Source organism: Pelobates fuscus, chromosome 3 (genome assembly GCF_036172605.1).
Source record: "Pelobates fuscus isolate aPelFus1 chromosome 3, aPelFus1.pri, whole genome shotgun sequence".
Taxonomy (NCBI): domain Eukaryota; kingdom Metazoa; phylum Chordata; class Amphibia; order Anura; family Pelobatidae; genus Pelobates; species Pelobates fuscus.
Genome location: NC_086319.1, coordinates 198,968,371 through 198,990,896, shown reverse-complemented (window position 1 = coordinate 198,990,896; position 22,526 = coordinate 198,968,371). Strand labels below are relative to the sequence as shown.

The window sequence follows — 22,526 nt, the reverse complement described above, 5'->3', positions numbered from 1 at the left end:
CACATATGCACGTTCTATGTATGTATTTATTTTTAAGAGCAGTAATAATTCTAAACCGACTTACAATAATACACATCATTATTGTTCATTACTATTTGCACGTGAGTCAGGGTTTGTGGACATGAATATTGTAACAGTAACTAATGTCACATGGTTTATGTGAATCCACTTACATCATAAGCACCCGCTTTGATCTGCTGATATAGCCTGTGCTGGTCTTCATCCCAGAAAGGGGGATAACCAACAAGTAAGATATAAAGAATAACACCTGGTAATAGAGAAAACACAAGCAAACTCTTGATATAAATGTCCCTTCATTTAAAATAAAATGAAAGGAAAAAAAGAGAGACAGATATATGTAAGCATTACCATATATAGGCCTCAATTCAATATTTTTTAACACGTTTTAATATTTTTAGATGGACTTTTCAAATAGTTGAATATTTTGAAACGTTTTGATATTTGTTTTTGTTTCCTGAGTTAAATGTGATATATTTTTTGACTGTTTAATATTTTCAAAATATAATTTTAAAAGTTTATACAAAAATATGAAATAGTTTCAAAAGCTTATCCAAAAATAATAAAGCAAGGGTCATGGTATATACAGATATGGTCTATAAATATAATAAATGATAAATTGTATTGCATATTATTATTACAAATATCCATCCTTTTCTCAAAGTACCAGCTGCTCAGGGCACAGTTGGGGAATGGGAATGGTCAGATGCATGGTCACTAGTGCTCTAAACATTCCCTGAGGGGAACATTTTAGATGTCCTTGCAGGAGACATTGCATAATAGAAATTATGATTTTTGCCTTATTTCTCTATTTTGGCTTTTTAGTAATTGCACAATCTATGCTTCATGGTACTGTCAGGACATGCAACACTGCAGCAAATATATTTAAAGCATTGCCATGGAAACTCTATGTTTTAAATGCCAACCATGGTTAGAATGACAGTGAAACATTGCTGCATTTATAAAAACAAAGCTTAAATACAGAGCAGCTAACAAGGACACTGTTTTAAAATCTATGTTAAGAAAATTAGAGTTAGGTAGGGGGATTTCTATTAAGGGGACTTAAGGTTAAGTTTAGGGTTCTCCTGTGCTTGTCAGGGGAGATGGAACTAGAAATATTTGTATGGGAACAAAAGTAAAAAATATCTTACTCTCTTGCAAAAATGAGAGTGCATATTCCTGCAGTTATACGCAACTGTCTGCAAGTGACAGGGCAGTGACCCTCCATGCACAAAGAAACAGTAGTTTTCATGGTGTTTGGAGTTTCCCAATAAATGTTTATATGCATGGACAAAGTATTGTTTCACTTGCAGTGGGCAAAAATAGTCACTTTCCTCTTATCATGTTTCTAGTTTGCTGGTCTTGTTTTTTTTTTTTTTTGGTCTTGAAAAAAACGCTTGAAATGGTCTTGAAAAAAAAAAATCACTAACTTAAAATAAAGTAGAACCACTAGTGTATTTTATTTTGACTTTTCATCTTACCAGTATTTTAGCATTTCACATAGGTTCAGTAATTGACTTAGTTTTAAATTACAAACAGTGACAAGCCATCCGTCAGCATCTATGAGAGGGATAATGTCTTAGACCCCTTGAAAACAAAATGTATACAAACATGCGAAGTAAACAAGAAGGATTTGTTTTTACCACAAGCCCAGAGATCCACAGCCTTTCCATAGGGATCTTTCCTTAGAACTTCAGGTGATAGGTAACCAGGTGTGCCAGCAAATCCTGCAATGAGAAGACAGCAATCAATCAGAAAATCTGTATAAATTATAGAAATAGTAGCTTTCTCTAGATTTACCAAAGACATTGAAAAATGCAAAGTAAAAAAGAAAAAAACTAATATTATGCCAAATACCACATTTAGAATTTCTGGAATGGGAATGTGTACTGGTGACTGGTCTTTATGGGCATGTGTGCCCATACCTGTTCAGTTTTTGTTACACATATAAAATATGTTACTGTGATAAGGAGTTAGAAGTGTAGGTTAGAAAACAATAAGTCTGTTGTGATTATACTGTATATGCAGTTACTTCCCCATTTGATAAATGCCTGGAGATGTAGCTGAGAACCAAGATTTGGGAACATTTTGAAAAAAAAAAAAAAATCCCCTCAGACAGTCTTTGTTCTAACAGGATTTGATTTCACCAACTGGCTTTGTATTTGGTCATCACATTCTGGATGTCCTAACAGACAAGTCTGCATATTGTCTTGTCTTATGGGTCTGTCACTGAGTAACAACATCAAGGGATGGAATTGGACATCTTTAAATGAGTTGCTTCCCAAATACATGTATCTAAAGGCTTATGGCGTTACACATGTGTTATTAGGTTTAGGATTGAGAACATGGAGTTACCTGGGTACAAACGAGTAACCTTTAAACTTCATCAGCCATCACTAGAAGTGCATTTATTTGAACAACAGATTGTCAAGATTTCATGACATTGCAATGTAAGATATAAAGCATTTACTACATTTCATTAACATTACAAGAACATTAAACCAGAGCTTTATTTTAAAATTGTTTCAGATGTCCATAGTCTACTTTACGACATTTCAACACTGCTGCTTAAAGAACCACTAAAGTCACCCAGACTTTAGTTTTGGATACATTGCAATGTGTACATTGCTGGTTTAAGCACACCTCCAGTGACTGTCATACTAAAAGCCACAGGAGGCACTTCCTGCTGCAGTATCAGAGTAAAACACAGTCGTGACTGCAACCCCCATAAGAAAGCATTTATTCAATGCTCTTCTATGAGAATTTGATGCACACACAGCGCTTTCAGTGCTTTGCTGTTCCTTTAAAACATGTGTTATGTACAAAAACAGGCCATTAAGACATGATCTCTGTGATCAATTAGGTTACAAACAAATACATCCACCTTTGACATAGACAGTATAACAAGAAAGATATTAACAGAGACAACCATTAATCATTTAAAAAAAATTGTCTGCAGAGGTCAAAGGTTGCATTCTAACATTTTTTTTAAATGGCATTGCCGAAATAATTCATCTACTGAACCAATTTTTGTGAAATTAAAGACAATTTGTACATTGCAAGCTTTAAGATACATTTAGAATTTTACAGTGGAGTATATGTTATCTCCTTTATTGGCAGTGCTTTCAATCGCAATAATTAATATATTCCATCTATTTCCCTACTTCTCTTCTCTTCTATCCCTATCTTTTCTACCTTATCATATGTCTTCTCTCGTCCATCCCCTTCCTTCATCAATCACTCTGTGCTGCCATTCCTTTCTTTCCCTAAAGGAACACTCCAAATACATGAACTACTACAGCTTGCTGTAGTGGTTATGGTACAAAGAGTGCCCTTGCGTCCTCCCCAATGTAAGGAGTAAATTGATTTTTTAACAGTTTTACTTCTTACCTAAGGGCCTCTAGGGGACACTTCCTGCCTGGAGATGCCTCAGCCCTGCATTGCAGGGTTTAATTTAGGAGAGCTAATGGAAGTCCCTTCTGAGGAACCTCTTGATCTCTGGAGATAGTAGTGGAGGCAGGTAGCGGCACCCAGCAGACTCCAGGTACAGCTCACTGCAGTGGTTATGGTCCTTGGAGTGTTTCTTTAAAATCTGCTAGTAGTATGGAATTCATATGAGGAGTTAACATCAGGAAGTACAGTCCAGTGATAGAGGTAAGGGACATGTGCATGTGTGGTAGGTTATAGGGTTAGCTTTAGGAGGCAGTTAGTAGTACATCAAATACTGTCACACTGTGTAAGTAAAATGGCTCACTTTTCTGCCATTTCGAATAACAGCAGATTGTGGTTTGGTATCATATTCCTTTGTAATGACACAAATGGTCTAATAGTGGGGACTATTCAAAGACACATTTTGTGACAGTATATAAAATTAGACAAGTATCTCACCAAACCAGGCTTGCTGTTCACCTTCCACTTCAATGGCTAACCCAAAATCTGCAAGTTTGACAGCAGCTCCCTTTAGTTTGGAGGCCAACAGGAGGTTCTCTGGCTGTAGGAGGAAAACAAAAGAAAATATTAATTAATATGCCTAGATCTACAATTCACATTAACATAAACATAAAAATATTAATTAATAAAAACACTCTAGGGCAGTGGTTCTCAAAAATTACCAGTGGCCTGGAAATGGCACTTTATATTAATGATTTAATTATAAATGAATTAAATTAACCATCCTCCTCCAAAAAGAGATTAAAAAAAACAAAACATAGAAAGCTGCACAGTGCATGCAATGGGGAAAAATATGTGAATGAAATACAGTTATGCCTACAATCTTATTTATTTGGTATATACAACGGAATTGGTATATAGATATGGAATTAGCTGACACCTAAAATAAAGTAGAACATAACAGTGTAATACAGACAGTACATACGCATAATGCAGTGCCAAAATTAATTGCACTCACAATATTCCTCAATAATAGGCACACAACAGGTGCCTCCCCCCAAATATGGGGCCCAGTATCACCTCTAGGGCCCAATATCACAAGTACTTCTCTGAGCTTGCTGCAGCAGCTGTTACGTATCATAGGAACCACAGACTCCAGCATGGATATTATTTCTTTGTTTGCTTAATTATATTTAATGAATTAATACATGTTTATTACATTTTAAATTATGTGTTGTCTATATGTAATCGCATTAGCAATATCTTTTAGTCCCAATCACACTTGAAATCAGTATGCCTGTGCCAGTAATGAAAAGATATGGCATTGACTACATGATTTACGAAGAGATTTATTCCTAGATGTACTGCCAAAGGTTTTCTTAGCCATGAAAATGTATGACTGAGAAGGTGGGTGGTTTTAAAATGGTGATCTTGGCAAAAACACGAGTCACTCAGTAATTTAAGGACAGAACAGAAATGATTACAACAGAAATAATTACATTTGTACATTTGCAATGTTTCACTTTTTGGAAGGTATGGAGCTGAAAGATTTGCAATGTAATTTGAATGGGGGTTTGTGAACAGACAAAACTGCAAGATTTCGGATATAGTTGCATAGAAATGCCAGTTTCATTTATATGCAAATATTCTCATTTCTCAGAAAATCATATACTGGGTACGCATTGCATTGAATATAAGTATCTATCTAGCTAGTTGATCTACAAATTTAAAGTGGCTGTTGTGTAGTATAGCAATATAAAAAGGGCTGATAATAGGGTTCCTAATTGTCCCATTTTCAATGGGACAGTTTGTTGCTGCCCAGTCACTAGAAAGGCCTCATTCCATTTGGACTTTACACCTTATACCGGCACAATTGTGGATACATTTCTGTTACTTCACAATTACCGTATATTTTCTCCCCACAACCTTTTGTCTCAATATACAATTCCCCTCTAGACTGTAAGCACACAAACAGGGTTTTCTTTTAATTTAGTTTAATTGTGTTTTTAGGGTACTCTTCTCTTTATGTTTCACTGTTTGCATAATTACAATGTTATTTTTGTATAAATTGTAAAGTGCTATATAAGAACTGTTTAAATAAGCATTCAGTATTTCATTTTCGATACATAGATATAGCTCTAGATCATTATGAGACAAATTTTAGATTTTTAGATTGTTAGATTATTAAAGGGACACTGTAGGCACCCAGATCACTTCAGCTAGTTGAAGTGGTCTGGGTGATGTGACCCTTTTGCACATTGTAGTCCCAGAGAACTGCATTGTTTACATTGAAGCTCTAAGTCTGCCCTCTGTGGCTGTCTACCAGACAGCCACTAGAGGGCTTCCAGAATCCAAACAGACTAAATTAAATAATGCTTTCCTATGTGGAGGTCTAATGCGCACGTGGCGATTGTTGCGCATGCTTATTATGTCTACCAGACAGCCACTAGAGGGCTTCCAGAATCCAAACAGACTTAATTAAATAATGCTTTCCTAGGGGGAGGTCTAGTGCGCGCGTGGGGATTGCTGAGCATGCGCATTATGTCTCCCCCGCCATCTGACGTCGGTGGGGGAGGAGCGTGGATTCGTCGCTGGATTCAGGGCTGCGGGGAGGGTTCACGATAGAGAGGGGCCCTCCAGGAGCCTATAGTGCATGGAAAATGGGTTTGTTTTCCTGGCACTATAGGATCCCTTTAATTCTTAAATGGTAATTAATTGTAGTTTTAATCAACAGTGCAATTGTGGGCACCTGTTTTAGAGAAGGATATCATAAAAATCAAAAAGATGCAGAGGAGAGCTTGAAAATCAATAAGGTAAGCTAAAACTTTAATATCTTAAAGGACCACGAAAGTCACGCAGGTCACTTCATCTCAATGAAGTGACCTGGGTACAGTGGGCTTGTCATGTTAACCTTGCAATGTAAAACTTTTTTAGAGACAGGGTTAAATCCACCTCTAGTGAATTCGTATAGTTGACCAATGCTTTCCTGATTCAATGCTTTCCTATAGGGAGGCTTGGACGTGCTTTGGTATTCATTTAAATATATACAAGGCAGTAAAATCAGTTCTCTTATGTATTTTTTTTTTTTATAATAATAACGAATGTCTTTCATTTGCACAAAATCTGTAGGTTACAACTGTTCTTCAATATCTTGTTTTTCAACTAGGAAATGTCTGAGAAATGGATGTTATGTGCAGCAGAGGTTAATGGAAACATGTAGAAATGCATGAATTCACAATTGAAGTGCTCACAGCTGCTCATTCGCTGAATTCTGTTGCACAAATAGTTTTAATTTATGATTTTATTCCATGAATATGAAGCGGCACGTGGCCTATTCTTCATGCAAACTGTTCTAATTGGCTTTAATTAAACATCATTGTATGTTTATAGGAAACATACTTCTGTACAGTTTTTTGTGTATCACAACTTTATTCTGGCAATAGACGACAATAGGCTAGATTAAAGTGCAATAGATTTGCTTCTGCATCCATGGGCCTACAATCATGTTCAAAATGTATAAACCTCAGAGTGCACTGTTGTCAATCTCTATTGTTACTAAATATATTTTTCCAGCACAAAAACAACAAAAGATTTGTTCCATCGGTCATCTATTCACCTAAATAGAAAAAAAAACAGTTTGATGGAAACTCTCCATTTGTCGTTGGTAGTATATTCACATCTTAAGTGTGAATTATACATTTCTGAAACATATTTTAAAAAGAGAGAATTTCCAACATGGTGATAATTTATGACCTCTAATTCTCAAACAAAAACCCTGTGCAAATATGAAATTTATCTAGTTTTCACTGGGGCTCCAGCAAAATGTTACAATTGCCATGTTTTCCTTCCTTTTTTTGCCAGTCTCTCTTGAACTGTATAAAAATAATATTTAGTGACTCTGTACAAAGTCATATTCAGAATTCCTTGCAAGTGAGAAGTGATTTAAGCTTTCTATGTTACCTAGCTAATAGTTTCCCATATTGAAGTTAACAGAAAATGTACCTCTATTGTGAGAGTTCAGTCTACCATATCAAGGTACTGAGTTAATTGAGACATTTTCTTGTTTCTTTTAATATTTTTTTTATTTTTTTTGGAACACTGACTTAACAATTTCATTCCAAGTAGAACACAGCATGAAGTGGAAAGCTCTACAGATGAGAAAAGGACGGCGATAATCCTGCATGTTGATTGCAGGACACAAGCAGGGTTAATTACTAAAGTGAGAATTCAAAGTGATTTTTGAATTTAAGGCCAGAGTGGACAAATGAAAGCACAGGGAATTTTTCCATTTCAGCTTTTTTGACCTCAAGTTTGCTTAACTTTAATGACCAACTGTTAATGAAACCTACACATTTTACCCACCTTCAGATCCCTGTGCACCACGCCCATCTGGTGACAGTGTAGAACTGCTTCTAGAATCTGCTGAATGCAATGACTGAAAGAGACAAGGTAACCATAAGAGAAGCATTGCAAGTCCATGGATTTTTATATTAATACTGTTTATAGTATTTTATTTATATATTATGCACCAACATAGTCTTCCATATTATCGAAATGGAATGGAAACACCAAAACACATTAATGCAGGAAAGAGTTTATCAGTAATTAGATGTGACAATAAAACATGACTGGCTTCAATTAATTTGACAATGACTCTGTTTACACAGTAAGCATCAGCTAAATATTTCAAATACTCAATCCACCTAAACAAGATGTATCTTTATTTTGTCTTCATGGTGTTGAAGATACCTATAAACAACAGCCAAGGATAATTCAATCTGTCCCCAAACATACTGTTTTTCAGTAATATTTCATTACCAAGCCAACTCATTAATGGTACATGCATTTGTATTGAAACTGCTACTGAACAAATGATTTTAGTTTAAAACTAACTTGAACGTCAAAGTGCTAAAATGATCAAGTCAAATGTGTTGGGAGGGCAGCATAGCTAACTTACCTTAGACCATAAAGTTCTTAAACCTTTAATCTGATTTTTCTCATATATGTTTGTTTAAAAAAAACATCTTTATTGTCCATGGACATAAGGTATAGCACAATAAGTGATATATTAATATCTCACAATAACAATAAGTCACTGGTGACTGCTGGGGGATTGACACTTCTAAATGGTGGCAGCTCTAACCTGTGTCAGAGTCAGGAGTAGGAAATATACAGAGACAAAGTAGTCCCTACTCTTTCTCAGTATATCTCTTGACTGGGTATTTGGCCAGTTTAAAAAACAAACAGTGCCGCTTTTAAAAATTTAACATGTGTGTGTCTACAGTGCATTTGTTTAAAAGTATATACAAGAAACAAAAACGATTATTTTTAAACTTTGGAGCTCTTAAAAATAAATGCTCATTAAAAGTAATGTCTAGCTTTCAAAGAAAACAATACAGTATACGTTTTGTGATATTTCTTTAAAGGGACACTATATTCACTAGAACAACTACAGCTTATTGTATTTAGTCTGTTTAGTATATTCAGTCACTTCAGGCTTTTTGCAGTAAACGCTGTGTCTTTTCAGAGAAAATGCAGTGTTTACATTACAAACGAGTGACAACTCAACTGGCCACTCCTGCTTGAGGAGCTCCCTGGGGCAGTGCTGCACAGTGTGCAGTACTGCCATTCAGTGTCTTCACCCTCTGAATGGAGACACTGAACTTTCCTCATAGAAATACATAAATCCAATGCATCTCTATGAGGAGATGCTGATGGGCCAGGGCTTCGTTGACAGTCTCAGCCAATCCTATGGGAAAGCTCTGCCCCTGATCTGCCTTCTTGACAGTCTCACCCAATCCTAAAGGAACGTATTGTGATTTGCTCACAGAATCACTTCTGATGATGTCAGCCAAGCAGGCAGATCAGGGGCAGAGGCAGCAGCTGCAGACTTGAATACAAGTAAGATTTTACTATATTTAGGGGGCCAAAGGGGTTAGGTGGGGCAAGATGATGGTTTTAACACTATAGGGTCTTGAATACATATTTGTGTTTTTGACCCTATAGTGTTCCTTTAAATAGATAATATATTAAACAGACCAATGGTTACTGGTAGCTCCACCCACTGTCTTGAAGTGTCAGGGGTAGGAAATAAACAGATACAAAGTAGTCCCTACTTTGTATCAGTATATTTCTTAACTGTGTTGGAATTTTATGAAATACTCATTTTTCAAGGGGGGAGTGCTTTAAAAATCACAAGGCTTGTGTGCCGGCAGTGCATTTGTTGAAATTTTTATACAGGAAACAAAAATTATTATTTTTAAACTTTGGAGCTCGAAAAAATATATGCTTATTAAAAGTAATGTCTAGTTTTTAAAAATGCAGTACAAGTTTTGTTCTATTTAAACATGTTTTTTAAATAGATAATATATTAATATAGGGAGCTTGACCGCGATCGCGAACGGCCGCCATTTCACGGAGCTCCGTGTGTCCCAGCCGCAAAAAACTGACAAAAGGGGACAGATCATCTCTCCCTACCTGCTACAGGCTGTCACCAAACAGGGCAGACGACCGGGAGAGGACCTATGCCGTTTTTTCAGCCGGCGAGGGTCAGGAGACAGAAACGAAGCCTTGAGGCCTACAAGCCCACTCTGAACCCGACCTGGTCGGATCTGCTGGACTGCTGGCGGCCTCCAGGGGCACCGGAGGCTGACTTCTTCCAAGACACCCCTCAATCACACCCAGCACAGATGGGTAAGCGGACCCAGAAGCCCCCCATGGAGCCACAATCAGGTTCCAGGGATATAGGGGCCCTGTTACAGAGAAACCAGGCAGCAAAAATGGCGGATCACAGATCACCTCAAACTCCAACAGAGTCTGCACAACCAGACCCCCAGCCAGAACAGGTACCTAGTACTGCAGAGAGCGCAGAGGGGTCGGCACCAGTCACTCAGCGGGACTTCCGTAATCTGGTCCAAGAGCTTAAGACGCTTCTGGCGACAGACGTGGCAAGTATCAAAGCAGACATTCAGGCAGTGGACACCAGGGTGAAGGCCTCAGAAGAGGACATAGCATCACTTAGACAGGGGCTCTCAGACCTCCAAGCTACAGTTCTAACCATGCAAACACACCAACAGGCCCTCTCACTCCATTACACCGCTCTTGATGACAGGTCACGGCGCAACCACCTGAAAATCAGAGGGATCCCGGACACAATCATGCCGGACGAACTGCCCCACTATGTGAGGCGCCTAGTGTCCGCCATACTGCCCCAGGCCCAAGCCAAGAAATTTTTAATAGACGGGATATACCGCCTACCGGCTGCTGGCGGACCCACCTCTACAGTGGCGAGAGACGTGATAGTCCGATGCTCCACTTCACATGACAAAGGAATCCTGATGACAGCGATGCAGGGCAAGACGCCACTACCCTTCGAGGGGCACAATCTCTCATTCTACCAGGACCTCACCAGGTCCACATTGCAATGGCGACGATCCCTGCAACCGGTCACAAGCCACCTAAGAGCAACCGGAGTGGAATACCACTGGAGATCCCCTAGGTTCCTAGTGGTCAACCATAAAGGGACTGTGCATAAACTCTCATCGCTGGCTGAGGCATCTACTTTTTACAAAGCCCTGGGAATCCAGAACCCGCAGACTCAACCTGAGTGACACCTCAGAGCTAGAGCAGAAGTGCCCTCAACGACACCCGACCCGGCAACTAGAAACTTGAACTCTCAAGGGAACATACCTACCCCATAAGGCACAAGCACCGAAAGTTCACCCCAGTTAACCCCAGCTATTCCTTTTGCATAGCAGACATGGCGACATAACACACACCAGACGGACACAGTTACGTGACAACATAACACAATGCAGTGCTTAAATGGTGCAGACACCACTCATAAACCGCAGACCGAACGCAACACCCCCCCCCCCCCCGACACCCCCTTGGTTAGGGGCACATGTAGAAGACAGCCCGCCATCACCACCCCGAATGGGGTACACACCTTCATACACACGCTAGCGACTGATCTCCCTAAGCTAACTATACCCACTTGACAGAATACCAATGCACTCGGACTGGCTACGGGGACGCGTACGACAACCCAGTCCCACACATATGCCTGTAATGTATGATTACGTACTCCCCAACCTTTTTCTCTTCTGTATCCCAAAATGCATTGATATGAAAAAATTTCAATAAAAAGAGATTGACAAAAAAAAAAAAAAAAATATTAATATATAAAATATCGTTTTTCCCTCAATATAATTTTTGCATCGAAAATAAGCTCTACAGCGGCAAAAAAATTATATAAGACTCTTAATGTTTTTATTTAAAAGAAAAAAAAAACGGTAGAAAGCAGGTCTATGTTCGGGGGAATTATAAGGGCGGGTGTGGCAGGCTCATGGAGAGTTGAGGGAGGGAGGCGGGCGGCTACTTAAAGCTGTAATCTCCCTGCTCTGCTCCCTTGTGCGCCTTGCTGTGATGCCAGGAGCCGGAGTATGACGTCACTCTGGCCCCACATCACTAAACAGTGCACGATAGGGACCAGAGCAGGGAGATGACAGAAGCCCCACCGGACCCCAGGAAAAGATAATCCACTCCAGCTCTCCTAAAAGGTAGAATAAAAAAAAGTTATTATTCGTGTATGTGTGTCTGTCTGAGTGTTTGTGTGTGTCTGTGAGTGTGTGTGTCGGTCAGTAAGTGTGTCTTTGTGTGTGTGGCGGTCAGTGAGTGTGTGTGGATCAATAAGTGTGTGTGTGTCGGTCAGTGAGTGTGTGTGTGTGTCGTCATTGAGTGTGTGTTTGTGTGTGTCTGTGTCAGTCAGTGAGTGTCCTTATCAAATCAGTGTGTGTGTCTGTCAGTGTGTGTCTCTGTCAGTGAGTTTGTGTGTGTGTATGTGTATGTTTAAATTACCTGATTCCCTCCAATCACATGGGAAAGGTTTTTTTTGGCATTGAAAAACCTGGCTCCTAACTTTTTTAGCTGGCTTCTAGATTCGAAGTAAATTTTTCAAGCCCTGCCTTAATAGTTTATCCCTTTCTTCCAAGAAGCAATGTCAGTTGTTTACTCTTTTACTATTAGTATTGGGGAGCTACTCTAAGTGTTCCTACAGATGAGCCACTACCGGACAGTCAAAATGTTAAAACCATCCAACAATTTTTTATGATCTATGCATAATGCACATAAAATTGGCTTACAACGCATATGCAATGTGCATAAATAAATTGACAACACAGACATGTGAATGGTGATCCATATTAAATATGAATAACTATATTTGTAAGATTTATTGGTGATAAATACTAGTGGCTAAAGGAAAGCATATTGTTGCATTGTGAGTTACCTTGCAGGACTCCATTTACAGTCACAGAAAATAATAATAAAGAAACGGTGACTTGTTTGGCACATACTGACCTGGCATCTGCTTCACTGTAATATTCCCTGGCAACAATATCCTCGAACAGCTCTCCACCCGTAACCCTTCCGAGAGAAACAAGATACAGTGCATGTAAGGTCACTCATATTAACTCACACTTAGATATAAACACAACTCGAAGATATATTTGTGATGATTAATGCACAAAGGGTTTCTAAGGTAAATGATTCCTGACCTGTTTTCATCTCATATAACATGAGACCTGTAGATGTAGATGTCCACATGAGTTGGAGGACACCAAAATGGGTGCAATTATGAACTGAGCTTTGATGGGCATAGTATTTTATGATGTGCATATTTTTTTCAAGATAATGTGTTAATTTTTGTAATTCTTTCTGAAGAAAGGAAGTAAAAATGAGGGCATCACTATGACAGTGTCATATGTACGTGGCACATATTCTTTATACGTTTACAAATCCATGCTATTTTACATTGATCTTTGAGTAGTAAATGCTCAGGCGTTAAGGATGCACTGGTGCAGTCATCACACTCCCATAAGAAGAAGCAGCGGAAGTTCTGTCTCTCTGTTATTTCTATGTATAATACACCTTTTAACACCCACAGTAATGGCCAGAAAATAAACAAAATATCTTGTTATTTTAGTGTGTGGATGGCAGTGTTTCAAAGAAAATATAATATTTGCATAATCATTTCTTGACAATTTGTTCTTGTAACAAATCTGGCAGAAAGATTTAAAACGTGTGTCATAACAGATGCTCATCATACCGTTGTGAGTAAAAACAAAATCATAAAAATCCCCATATACAAAGTACTTGAATGACACAGAATGCTTCTGGGTACAGCCATATGTTTTAGCAGTTGAAAAATCCCTGCTTTTAACACATACATACACAACACAAGATATTTCCACTTCAGCCACAGATAGGAGGCCAAGGCATGTTGCTGAGAAAAGCTGCAGCATTTGAAACAATAGGACCAGAATGAAAAGTCATAGCCACTAGGTTGTTAAATTTTGAATACTATATGGAGATATTAACTACATTATGAATTTGAGCACGGTTTGCCATTAATGTTTTTGTTTTACCCTGTTTGCTCTATCCTCACTACAATAACTGAGCTTTGAGTCTGACAGCTGATTGAGTTCGAAGTATCTTCTATGGGTAGAAAGAATGGTGTAAGCACTACTCATTAACTGGCCACTTTGGGACATGATTTCCCATTTTCTTTCTGACACTAGCTTTTTCATTAGTACGTTCTTCTACTGGAATAATACAAAAGGGAAGATCTTCAAGGCACAGGCAGCAAATGTTTCAAGGCTTTCCCACTTAATCCTAATGCCCCAAAACTCTTGAAATCAGTTTAGGGAACTGGAGTTGGTGGTGAGTTCCCTGTATTTAAATCCTTAGTATAATTTGCCCTCAGTCCACCCACCTAGGGGCCCCACTGTATAAAAACGTCAGGTTACCCGGACGTGGCCTTTATCATGGCCAAGGGCATGATGATTATGTTTTGTGTTCATATTATAAAAGTTGGGTTTGGTAATTAATCCCTGGGAGATTACATATTTTCTCGCTGACAACCTTCCATTGGTTTTATAAATAATTAACCACCCCACCAGTATCTATACATGGAAATTCATGGATATAAAGAAGTCACATGCTCACTATTTAATGTTACACTTAGAATAAATGTATACTTACAAATCAAAGATCAGGTAGTGATGCGCTTCTTCAGAAATACTGTCATGTAGCCTCACTATGGAAAAAGAACACATAATATAAATGTTTGTTTTGCTTTTTACATATTATATTCTATTTTTTTTTTATATTTCTGTTATTATTCATAATTTTCTTCATAGCACTATATGCTTGTTTATTACTAAAGGAAAATTGATAGAATAAAGGAAAAAGGTACATAGATCATGTTATGTATCATTGGGCAGTCATATCAAAGCAATTCTCTAAGCCAGCCAAAGCTAACCTTTGCATCTTAGGTGTTTGTCAACTACATTTCCCATGATGCTCAGCATTTAGACTGGTTGAGTAGCAAGAAAAATATGCTTCACAAACATTTGTGTGCACAGTTAACCATCACTGTTTCAAGAAATAAAGATAAGATTTAGTTCAGTGGGGGCGGGGCCTGAGCATCATGGCGGCTGGCTGCACATCGAGTGAGCTCCCAGACTGAGCCACAAACTCTGGCTAATTTGTCGGCAGCCAGCCCGCCACACACGAATCAACCAACTGTTTGCTCATAACCGGAGATCGGTGGGAAAAAAACTAGGGACCTTACGCAACTCATCAGCCCAAACTCCACACAGAGACCCCACTGCGGCCTATCGTCGCTGCAGGGCGGGTGAGGTGGCTGATCACCCGCTCAGCGCGGCGTTGCAAGACGTGGAGGCTATCTACCCCGTTACCCCCCCCCCCCGGACCGGTGGGGGTTATCCCGGTCCCCACTGGGCCCATTAAGCCTGCACCAAGCCTGTACCTAGAAAAACCGCTAGCCACGCGGCACCCTCAAGATGGCTGCCGCATTGAAACCCAATCACAGCCAAATAAGCCTGTCAGGCCAGAGCTGGAGTGAGGCCTTTGATGCACGGTTCGAGGCAATATGTCAGGCCTTCTGGGCCCGCCTTGCCAAGCGGGGGCCCTTGCTCACCCCTCCCGAGATGAAGACTGTCTGCCAAACAGCGGCTGATGCCTGTACCTCTGGTGGGCGGGGGGCCCAACAGGAGACCTCTCCACGCTGTAACCCACATACCTGCGGGGAAGACCGCCACCCGGAAATCCCGAGGACCCAAGATTCCGTCAATCGGAGAGGGGAGATCCACGGTCCAAAGGCACTGGCGCCCTTTACAGCACGGAGCTGCAGAGCCAGGGACTTGACGCACTGCGAGGCGCCGACACCCACCTCGCAACATTTGCAGCACAGCTTGACTTCCCGCACGCTGGATAGGGGGACCGATACATCCAAGCATGGGATGGACTGTCCACTATGGCATGCACGGGGTATTGGCTGAAGACAGCTAACACTGCCTCCCTCTGCGCCTCTCATGTTGCCTGGCAAACGGACTGATTTAAAACAAACCTCATGGGAACACTGACAGTTCATACCTAGCTTGTGGCTCATATATGACTTCTCACAACATAAAAGGCAATGTTAACTTGTTAACTTTTTGTTTCCAATTAGTTATGCCTTAGTTTAACCTTATATGTCGAAGCTCATGTGATTTCAAGCAACCCAGTGGTTTACTAGCTCTTGACACTTGGGTAGACCCTGATCTGAAAAAATGGCTAATTAAGCTTTCTTAGTCTCACAGCGCTGCCTGACAACCAATCTTTGACACACATTTATCCTGTAGCAGCCTATCCTCTTGCCTATACTGACACACAGTTCTCTACCTAACTACTAGCATGTTTCTCTTACCTTATGCTAAAACTACATTTAAAAATTGTGCAGAATCACTACCACAATGTTTGCAATGCTATAGTATTCTGTTGCGTACTACTGCTTTTGTGGCAAGCTAAACTTGTTATGTAATCCGTCCACAACAAAAATAAAGAATTATAAAAAAAAAAAAAAAAAAGATTTAGTTCAGTGGCCTCAAAATGGACCCCAAGCTAAACTATGTTTGATGACATTGCTTGATTGACAGATCTGTGTCATTTGTGATTTAAACATGGCTTTTATGACTTCTTTCCATCCTCAATCCTGTAGAACTGTTTTTTTTAATTAATTATGAATTATTTTCTCAGTTCCTAAAAAAAAAAAAGATAATAGAATATGGTTCAAAAGAAACACTTAAAGAGGGGCATTTGGAAAGTATAAAAAACAGGAAATAAGCACTCACTACAAGAATATAAAGGGGCAGCAGTAGATCTGTGAGGATTCCCAAAACCTCCCAAATATTACAGAAAAAGGCAAAACAGAGTGATAAACCACACCCAAAAGGGGGTGTGAGAGTGAACTACAATTATGTTAGTATATGTACATATGCTTCTATCACATCAGAGTATACTGGTATTTTGTAGTTCTCGGTAACCTTTAAATGAAAGAAGAGGAAAAATAAGTGCAATATGTAATCAAACTTTAAATGTTCCTATAAAGTGTATAGAAGGCCAACTCACACTTTATTGAGCTACTAAGAGCTCTGCTGTTATTCGCCTGGACAGTAAAAACCCTGTCTGTGGATATATGTAGCTCTGTGGTGCTTGTAGTCCAATATATATAGGAGAAACAAAGCAGAGAGTGGCCTTTGGGTGTAGTTTATCTATACACAAGATAGGTAACAAAATAAGTGATATCTTACTTAAAATATAAAGAGCAATGGCCTGCTCTGGTATGGATAGCCTTGGTGGTATTATTATATTGAGGAAGAGTTAAGAAGAGACTGATATTTTTATTTGTTTTAAAGTGAATCATGTTGAATTAGAGAAATATTTAAACAAAACTGCAACTCTTTAAACGTTCTTTTTTTCTGTGTCTGAGAGTAAGAAAAAGTCCTATTATAGATTTGTTTGGAAAAATCCAGACCCAAATCCAGAATGTCCAAGTCCAACTTAGATGGAAAGTCTGGAAGTCTGCATAAGCCACCAAAACATTGTCATAAACTATAGTTTTGATATTTTTAGTGAGGAAGCATTGCCATGTAATTTGATTAGATAACAGCAAATAGAAAAAAGAATATGAACATACATATAACAAAACACACTTTATTTCCCACCCTGTCTCTCTGCAGATATATATATATTTATTTTTATTTGTCTATCAATACTGAACTACAACGTTAGATTGTATAGAGAATTTACATTTGCAAACATAACATTTGGTAGAGTTTTATAAGTCATTGTTTAATTTCACTACACAATGATTTCTCCAGCTTAACCCCCGCAGCCTTAGAAAACCCCACACTGTGAGAGGAGGAAAAAGGAGGAGGGAGACTCCGTACAGAGACAAGCTAATACCAAGTTTGGAGGCATTGTAAAACGAGGGAATACTGGTCTATTTCTGTCCTGTGACACTGAAATGCATGTTCGTGCCCCGTAATTAACTTTTGATGCATTGATTGTAGTGTTACTCTTTCATTATATGTTCTACATTTATACAGTCAGAAGAACCAAAATCCACGCAGAAACTCCCTTTTAAATACACAGCCAAATAATCTGTACATGTTAGAGTTTGGAAATATCTGCCATTCAGCTCCTATTTCCAGGCTTTATCCAGGTCTCAGCCTGCATCTTGTTTCGCTCATTATGTGTAACCTTTGCTAAAATTGCAAGACGCGTGGACAAACTAATGAAACTGCCTTCTTCCTTGATGTTAGTCATTGAGTTAGCTTTTCAGAACATTTGTATTTTATAGCTGGGAGTAATCTTATCAATTCATTATGGGTTTTTTTTAGAGAAAATTACTATCTTATTAAATGAAGAATAAAGATTTCAGCCATTTGTCATTGTTGAAACAGCTAATTTCTTTTTGTTCTAATAAATGTATCATTTTGTCCCTAGTATTAAAGGAACACTACAGCATTAGTAATACAAATATGTATTGCTAACGCTCTAGTGCACTGGTCACCATTTAGGTTACGGGCCCCCGTTGCCAGGGTTAAAAAGGAAAGTTTTATTTGTCCTTCACAGCTCTGTTCTCCAGCATTCGGTTCCACCTCTTTGGCTGAGATAATCAAGATCGATGGTCTCAGCCAATCCAATGCTTTCCCATAGAACAACACTGAGAGGCTAGTGTGCATGTGCAACAAAGCACGGCACCAATCAGATGGTCTCTGGTTGAAATAGTGGAGTTTTACTTCACTATTTCAGCAGAAGTGCCTTTAGCAGCTATCATTATGATGGACACATGTGTCAGGCAATGTTTTCAGCTGCAGGACTGCAATGAACTGGGTTCCTATAGAGTCCCTTTAAGATTGTTCTTGTACTCCAATCCCCTATAGCTTTCCTTTTGAGTAAATTAAATTTTGACAGTAATGAGAAAGGGCAATTGATAAAACGAAGGACTAATAAGAAGCCATTTCTTCAAAAGGAAGGCATGAGTCCCAAGTCTTTATCCTGCAGAGTAATGGTAAATATAAATAAATAGTGACACACACATAAGATGATGCTATAGAGTTGTTACATTTTAGTTAACACTCTACACCAAGGGTAGGCAACCTTTGGCACTCCCGATGTTGTGGGCTACATCTTCTGTGGTGCTTTGCCAGCATTATGGCTGTAAGAGCATGATGAGAGATGTGGTCCACAACATTTGGAATGCTGAAGGTTGCCTACCCCTGCTCTACACTCACATGCCTTTTTCATGTAAGTTGCATAAAAAACTCTATGTAACTAAAGAGATGCCCATATTGCACTGGCCCTACTCACACCCGAAGAAATACATGACTGCTCGTCAGTACGGTCAACCAAGGCCTTTGAGTTTCTGTGGTTGGTAAAAAGAATGCCATTAAGATGGTTAAAAATAACCTTTACCAATTATCTACTAATTCTTTTGAAATCAGAACATGCAAGCTAGCTACAAAATTGCACTTAGCTACCTCTGCAAGAGAGACGCTACGTATAAATGGATTATTATTATTATTATGGCTATCATTATTATTACTGGCATATGATTCATCACTTGACTACAATTTGATTTTTGTTATTTCACAGAGCAGATTCTATGGCTTGTGATTCAAAATAATATGAAAGAATACTTGTTGAAAAATAAATATATAATTCAAAAGGTTAATGGCATCCAGGTATATTTGTAAATAGAACATTATATTTCATTTACTGAGTCTTGCAGGATTTAGAAAATTCACAGCAATATAAAACATCAGCAGAAGTCATAAGCAGCTATATTCAAAGAAAAGTCTCATAGCTGAAGAAAGAATAGTTTCTGATGACAATACACTAAAGTGCCTGACCAAATGAACCATTGTAACCAGTAAGGCGATTATGAAACAAAATGCTGTATGTTAACCAAAATGCAAAATAGGAGAAGGCATTATGCAATCAGAAAGTCCATTGTACACAATTTAACTAATTTATTATAAACATTTTTTTTATTGAGTCTGTAGTATGCAATAGTTTATGGCAAATGTTTCAGTGATTTTTTTTAATTTTTTTTTTTACATAAACCCTCTACTAAGTGTTGATACCTTAATTTAACCAATTAAATATCCCCTAAAACTTTGCCCCATCTCTACCCAAGATTAAAGCTTACTCTTATGGGATAAGGAGTGTATATCATTAATTAACATGTGATCTGCCCTTTATATCTCTCTGAAGATACCAATTAGTACTGGCAAATAGATTCTTCAAGGTTTCTCTTCTGTCCATCTCAAGTGAGTTTAGATAGGCATGCCAGGTCTGGGGGAAAAAAAAAACTTCACCTTTTAATCGTACATTCGAATGACATGGACAATGTATATCTTTCATTAGGTTTAAAATTGGGCCTCAGATAGAATCCAATTATGTAAAATTGATTTCCTAGCAGTAGCTAAGGCCATATGTATAAATTTGAGGCATGAAGGAGGAGGGCAGAATGTCTAAAAACTATATATAGATTTTTTTTGGTTTAAGTAAATTGTTAATGATGTGGAGGCTTAAAGTAATCGGTAATGTCTTTCCAGAACTGGATCACCCGAGGTCAAGACCAAAAACAGTGGTATAGATCTCCTGACTCCAACTCATACTTTGGATGATTCAGCGAGTCTCTGAGTCCTAGTTTATGTTGTTGTTTCAGTGAGTAGCATGCATAATGGTATGAGTTTATAAAGCTTGAGGTAAGTCGTTTGCAGGTGTAGGCCGTGGAATGGAGTTGTGCATCTTTTTAAGACTATTATAGTAGTGTCATAAGACAAAAGTATGTGTCCAAGCTTTAAGTTAACTTGTAGAATAGGAAAGAGCTAGGTCGGTGAGGGTCTAAATGTTATGGTTTTAATCTGTATTCTGCATAAAAGACGTGATTGATTGCACAAAACAGCAAACTTGGAAGAAGCTTAAAAGAAGAATGTCATGGTGGGTAATTTATCCTTTAATTGAGTATGTGAGTGATTTTTATGTTTTTATGGTGAAGTCTACACAGTCCCAAACCCTTGTCAACCCTACCCTTGACAAGGCCACCAATAGGAGAGAAGGTTCTCTATTTTGAAAACTGGGACTGCTTTGTAAAAAATGTAACTGATTTAAACTGGTCACTATTATTATAAGCCATATATAACATTTTATTTATTTAACACTCATACCTTTCAAACACATGTATTGCAATGTAAACATTGATTAGTTAAAGTTTTATTGCTATGGTACCCTCTGATACATTACCATACATTGTACATTTCTGTGTGTTTTGTTGCTGTGTAGACCCATACCTCCAAAACATTAGACATGTGCACTTCGTTTCGGTCCAAATTCAAATCCGGCCGAATTTTGGCAATTCGGACATTCGGATGCTTCGGAATTGCCGAATTTCCGAAGTGCCGAACCTAATTGCCAAAGTCCCAAATTGCCGAAGTGCCTAATTTCAGAAGTGCTGAACCAAACTAAAGTGCTGAATTTCGGAAGTGCCGAAGCAATTCAGATTTATGAAAAGTGGCAAAACAGGAGAGGGAGGGAAAATGAAGGTAATGATGACAGAAATCTAACCCTAAACCTACCCCTAACCCTAGCCCTTACCCTATTCCTACCCCTAAACCTACCACTAAACTAAACTTTACTGTGAATTGTATTGCTGTAGAGCTCATACTTGACCTTTAAAGGAACACTATAGGATCAGGAACACAAACATGTATTCCTGACCCTACAGTGTTAAAACCACCATCTAGCCCCCCTGGCCCTCTCTTGCCTCCCTAAATATAGTAAAATCTAATTTGTATTCAAGTCTGCAGCTGCTGCTTCTGCCCCTGTCTGCCTCTGACCTGCCCCTGTCTGCTGACATCATCAGAAGTGGTGGTCTGAGGAGCCAATCACAATACTTCCCCATTGAAGTGGCTGAGACAGTCAATGAGGCAGATCCAGGGCAGAGCCAGCAAAGGTCAAACACAGCCGTGGCCAGTAGTAGTAGTAGTAGTAGATACCATGTTCGCCTATTTCCTCCCGAACTGCTGAGTCTGAGTGATTATAGCTTGCAGTTTGAGTGTAGAGTGGAATGGTTCCAGACGAATGCAGCATCCAAGTAGTTTCTCCCCATCAAGTAGACAGTTACCCAAACATGAGCCTAGACTTCATGAAGGGTACAACAGGAATTATTTTGGTGGCCGCCGTTTTCTCCTGCACGTGGCGTTTGACTATATGAACCGAGGCCACACAGGGAGAGCGCTTAATTGACTGTTTTCTTTGAAGATAATGAGCTAGAGGGGTGGTCGGTGTTCGGTAGTTACAGATTCCAAACCAATAAAACATAAAAGTCACGAATAACATGCTAGTTTCATCACAGAAAGTTTTTTTTTTTTTACATTTCTTCAAAATATATAACAGAGAACAATTGAAAAAGTAAAGCACCAGAAAATATAATGTGACTGATTAAAACAGACAGTGATGAGAACTACCATAAAATATGACAATAGTGTGGCAAGAAACTGCAGACATTTTTGAGCAAACAAGGTAGCAAAATGTTAAAAAAGACAAAGACAGAGGGCGGAGCCTAACCAGCGAGCGAACAGGTCATGCTCTGTCTGAGCTCCTGCTGGAGAATGCACAATCCTCGGATTAACTTGTGCTAAAGCGACATAAACCCTTGGCAAAATGGACCACTACGCTGGGGAGTGTTACCTAAACATGGC

The 22,526-nt window shown here is 38.8% G+C and overlaps 1 protein-coding gene across 4 annotated transcripts in view; it reads right to left on the bottom strand.

Moving 5' to 3' along the window:
• CAMK2A (calcium/calmodulin dependent protein kinase II alpha) overlaps positions 1 to 22,526 on the bottom strand; it is a 176,549-nt gene that overhangs the window by 45,674 nt on the left and 108,349 nt on the right. For all 4 annotated transcript variants that reach the window (XM_063447894.1, XM_063447895.1, XM_063447893.1 and 1 more), the window contains 6 exons: positions 14,452 to 14,506; positions 12,769 to 12,834; positions 7,771 to 7,843; positions 3,907 to 4,009; positions 1,662 to 1,745; positions 174 to 268 (listed from right to left, as the gene is read on the bottom strand). In XM_063447894.1, coding sequence (XP_063303964.1) covers positions 174 to 268; positions 1,662 to 1,745; positions 3,907 to 4,009; positions 7,771 to 7,843; positions 12,769 to 12,834; positions 14,452 to 14,506 — 476 coding nt within the window. The remainder of the gene's footprint in view (positions 1 to 173; positions 269 to 1,661; positions 1,746 to 3,906; positions 4,010 to 7,770; positions 7,844 to 12,768; positions 12,835 to 14,451; positions 14,507 to 22,526) is intronic.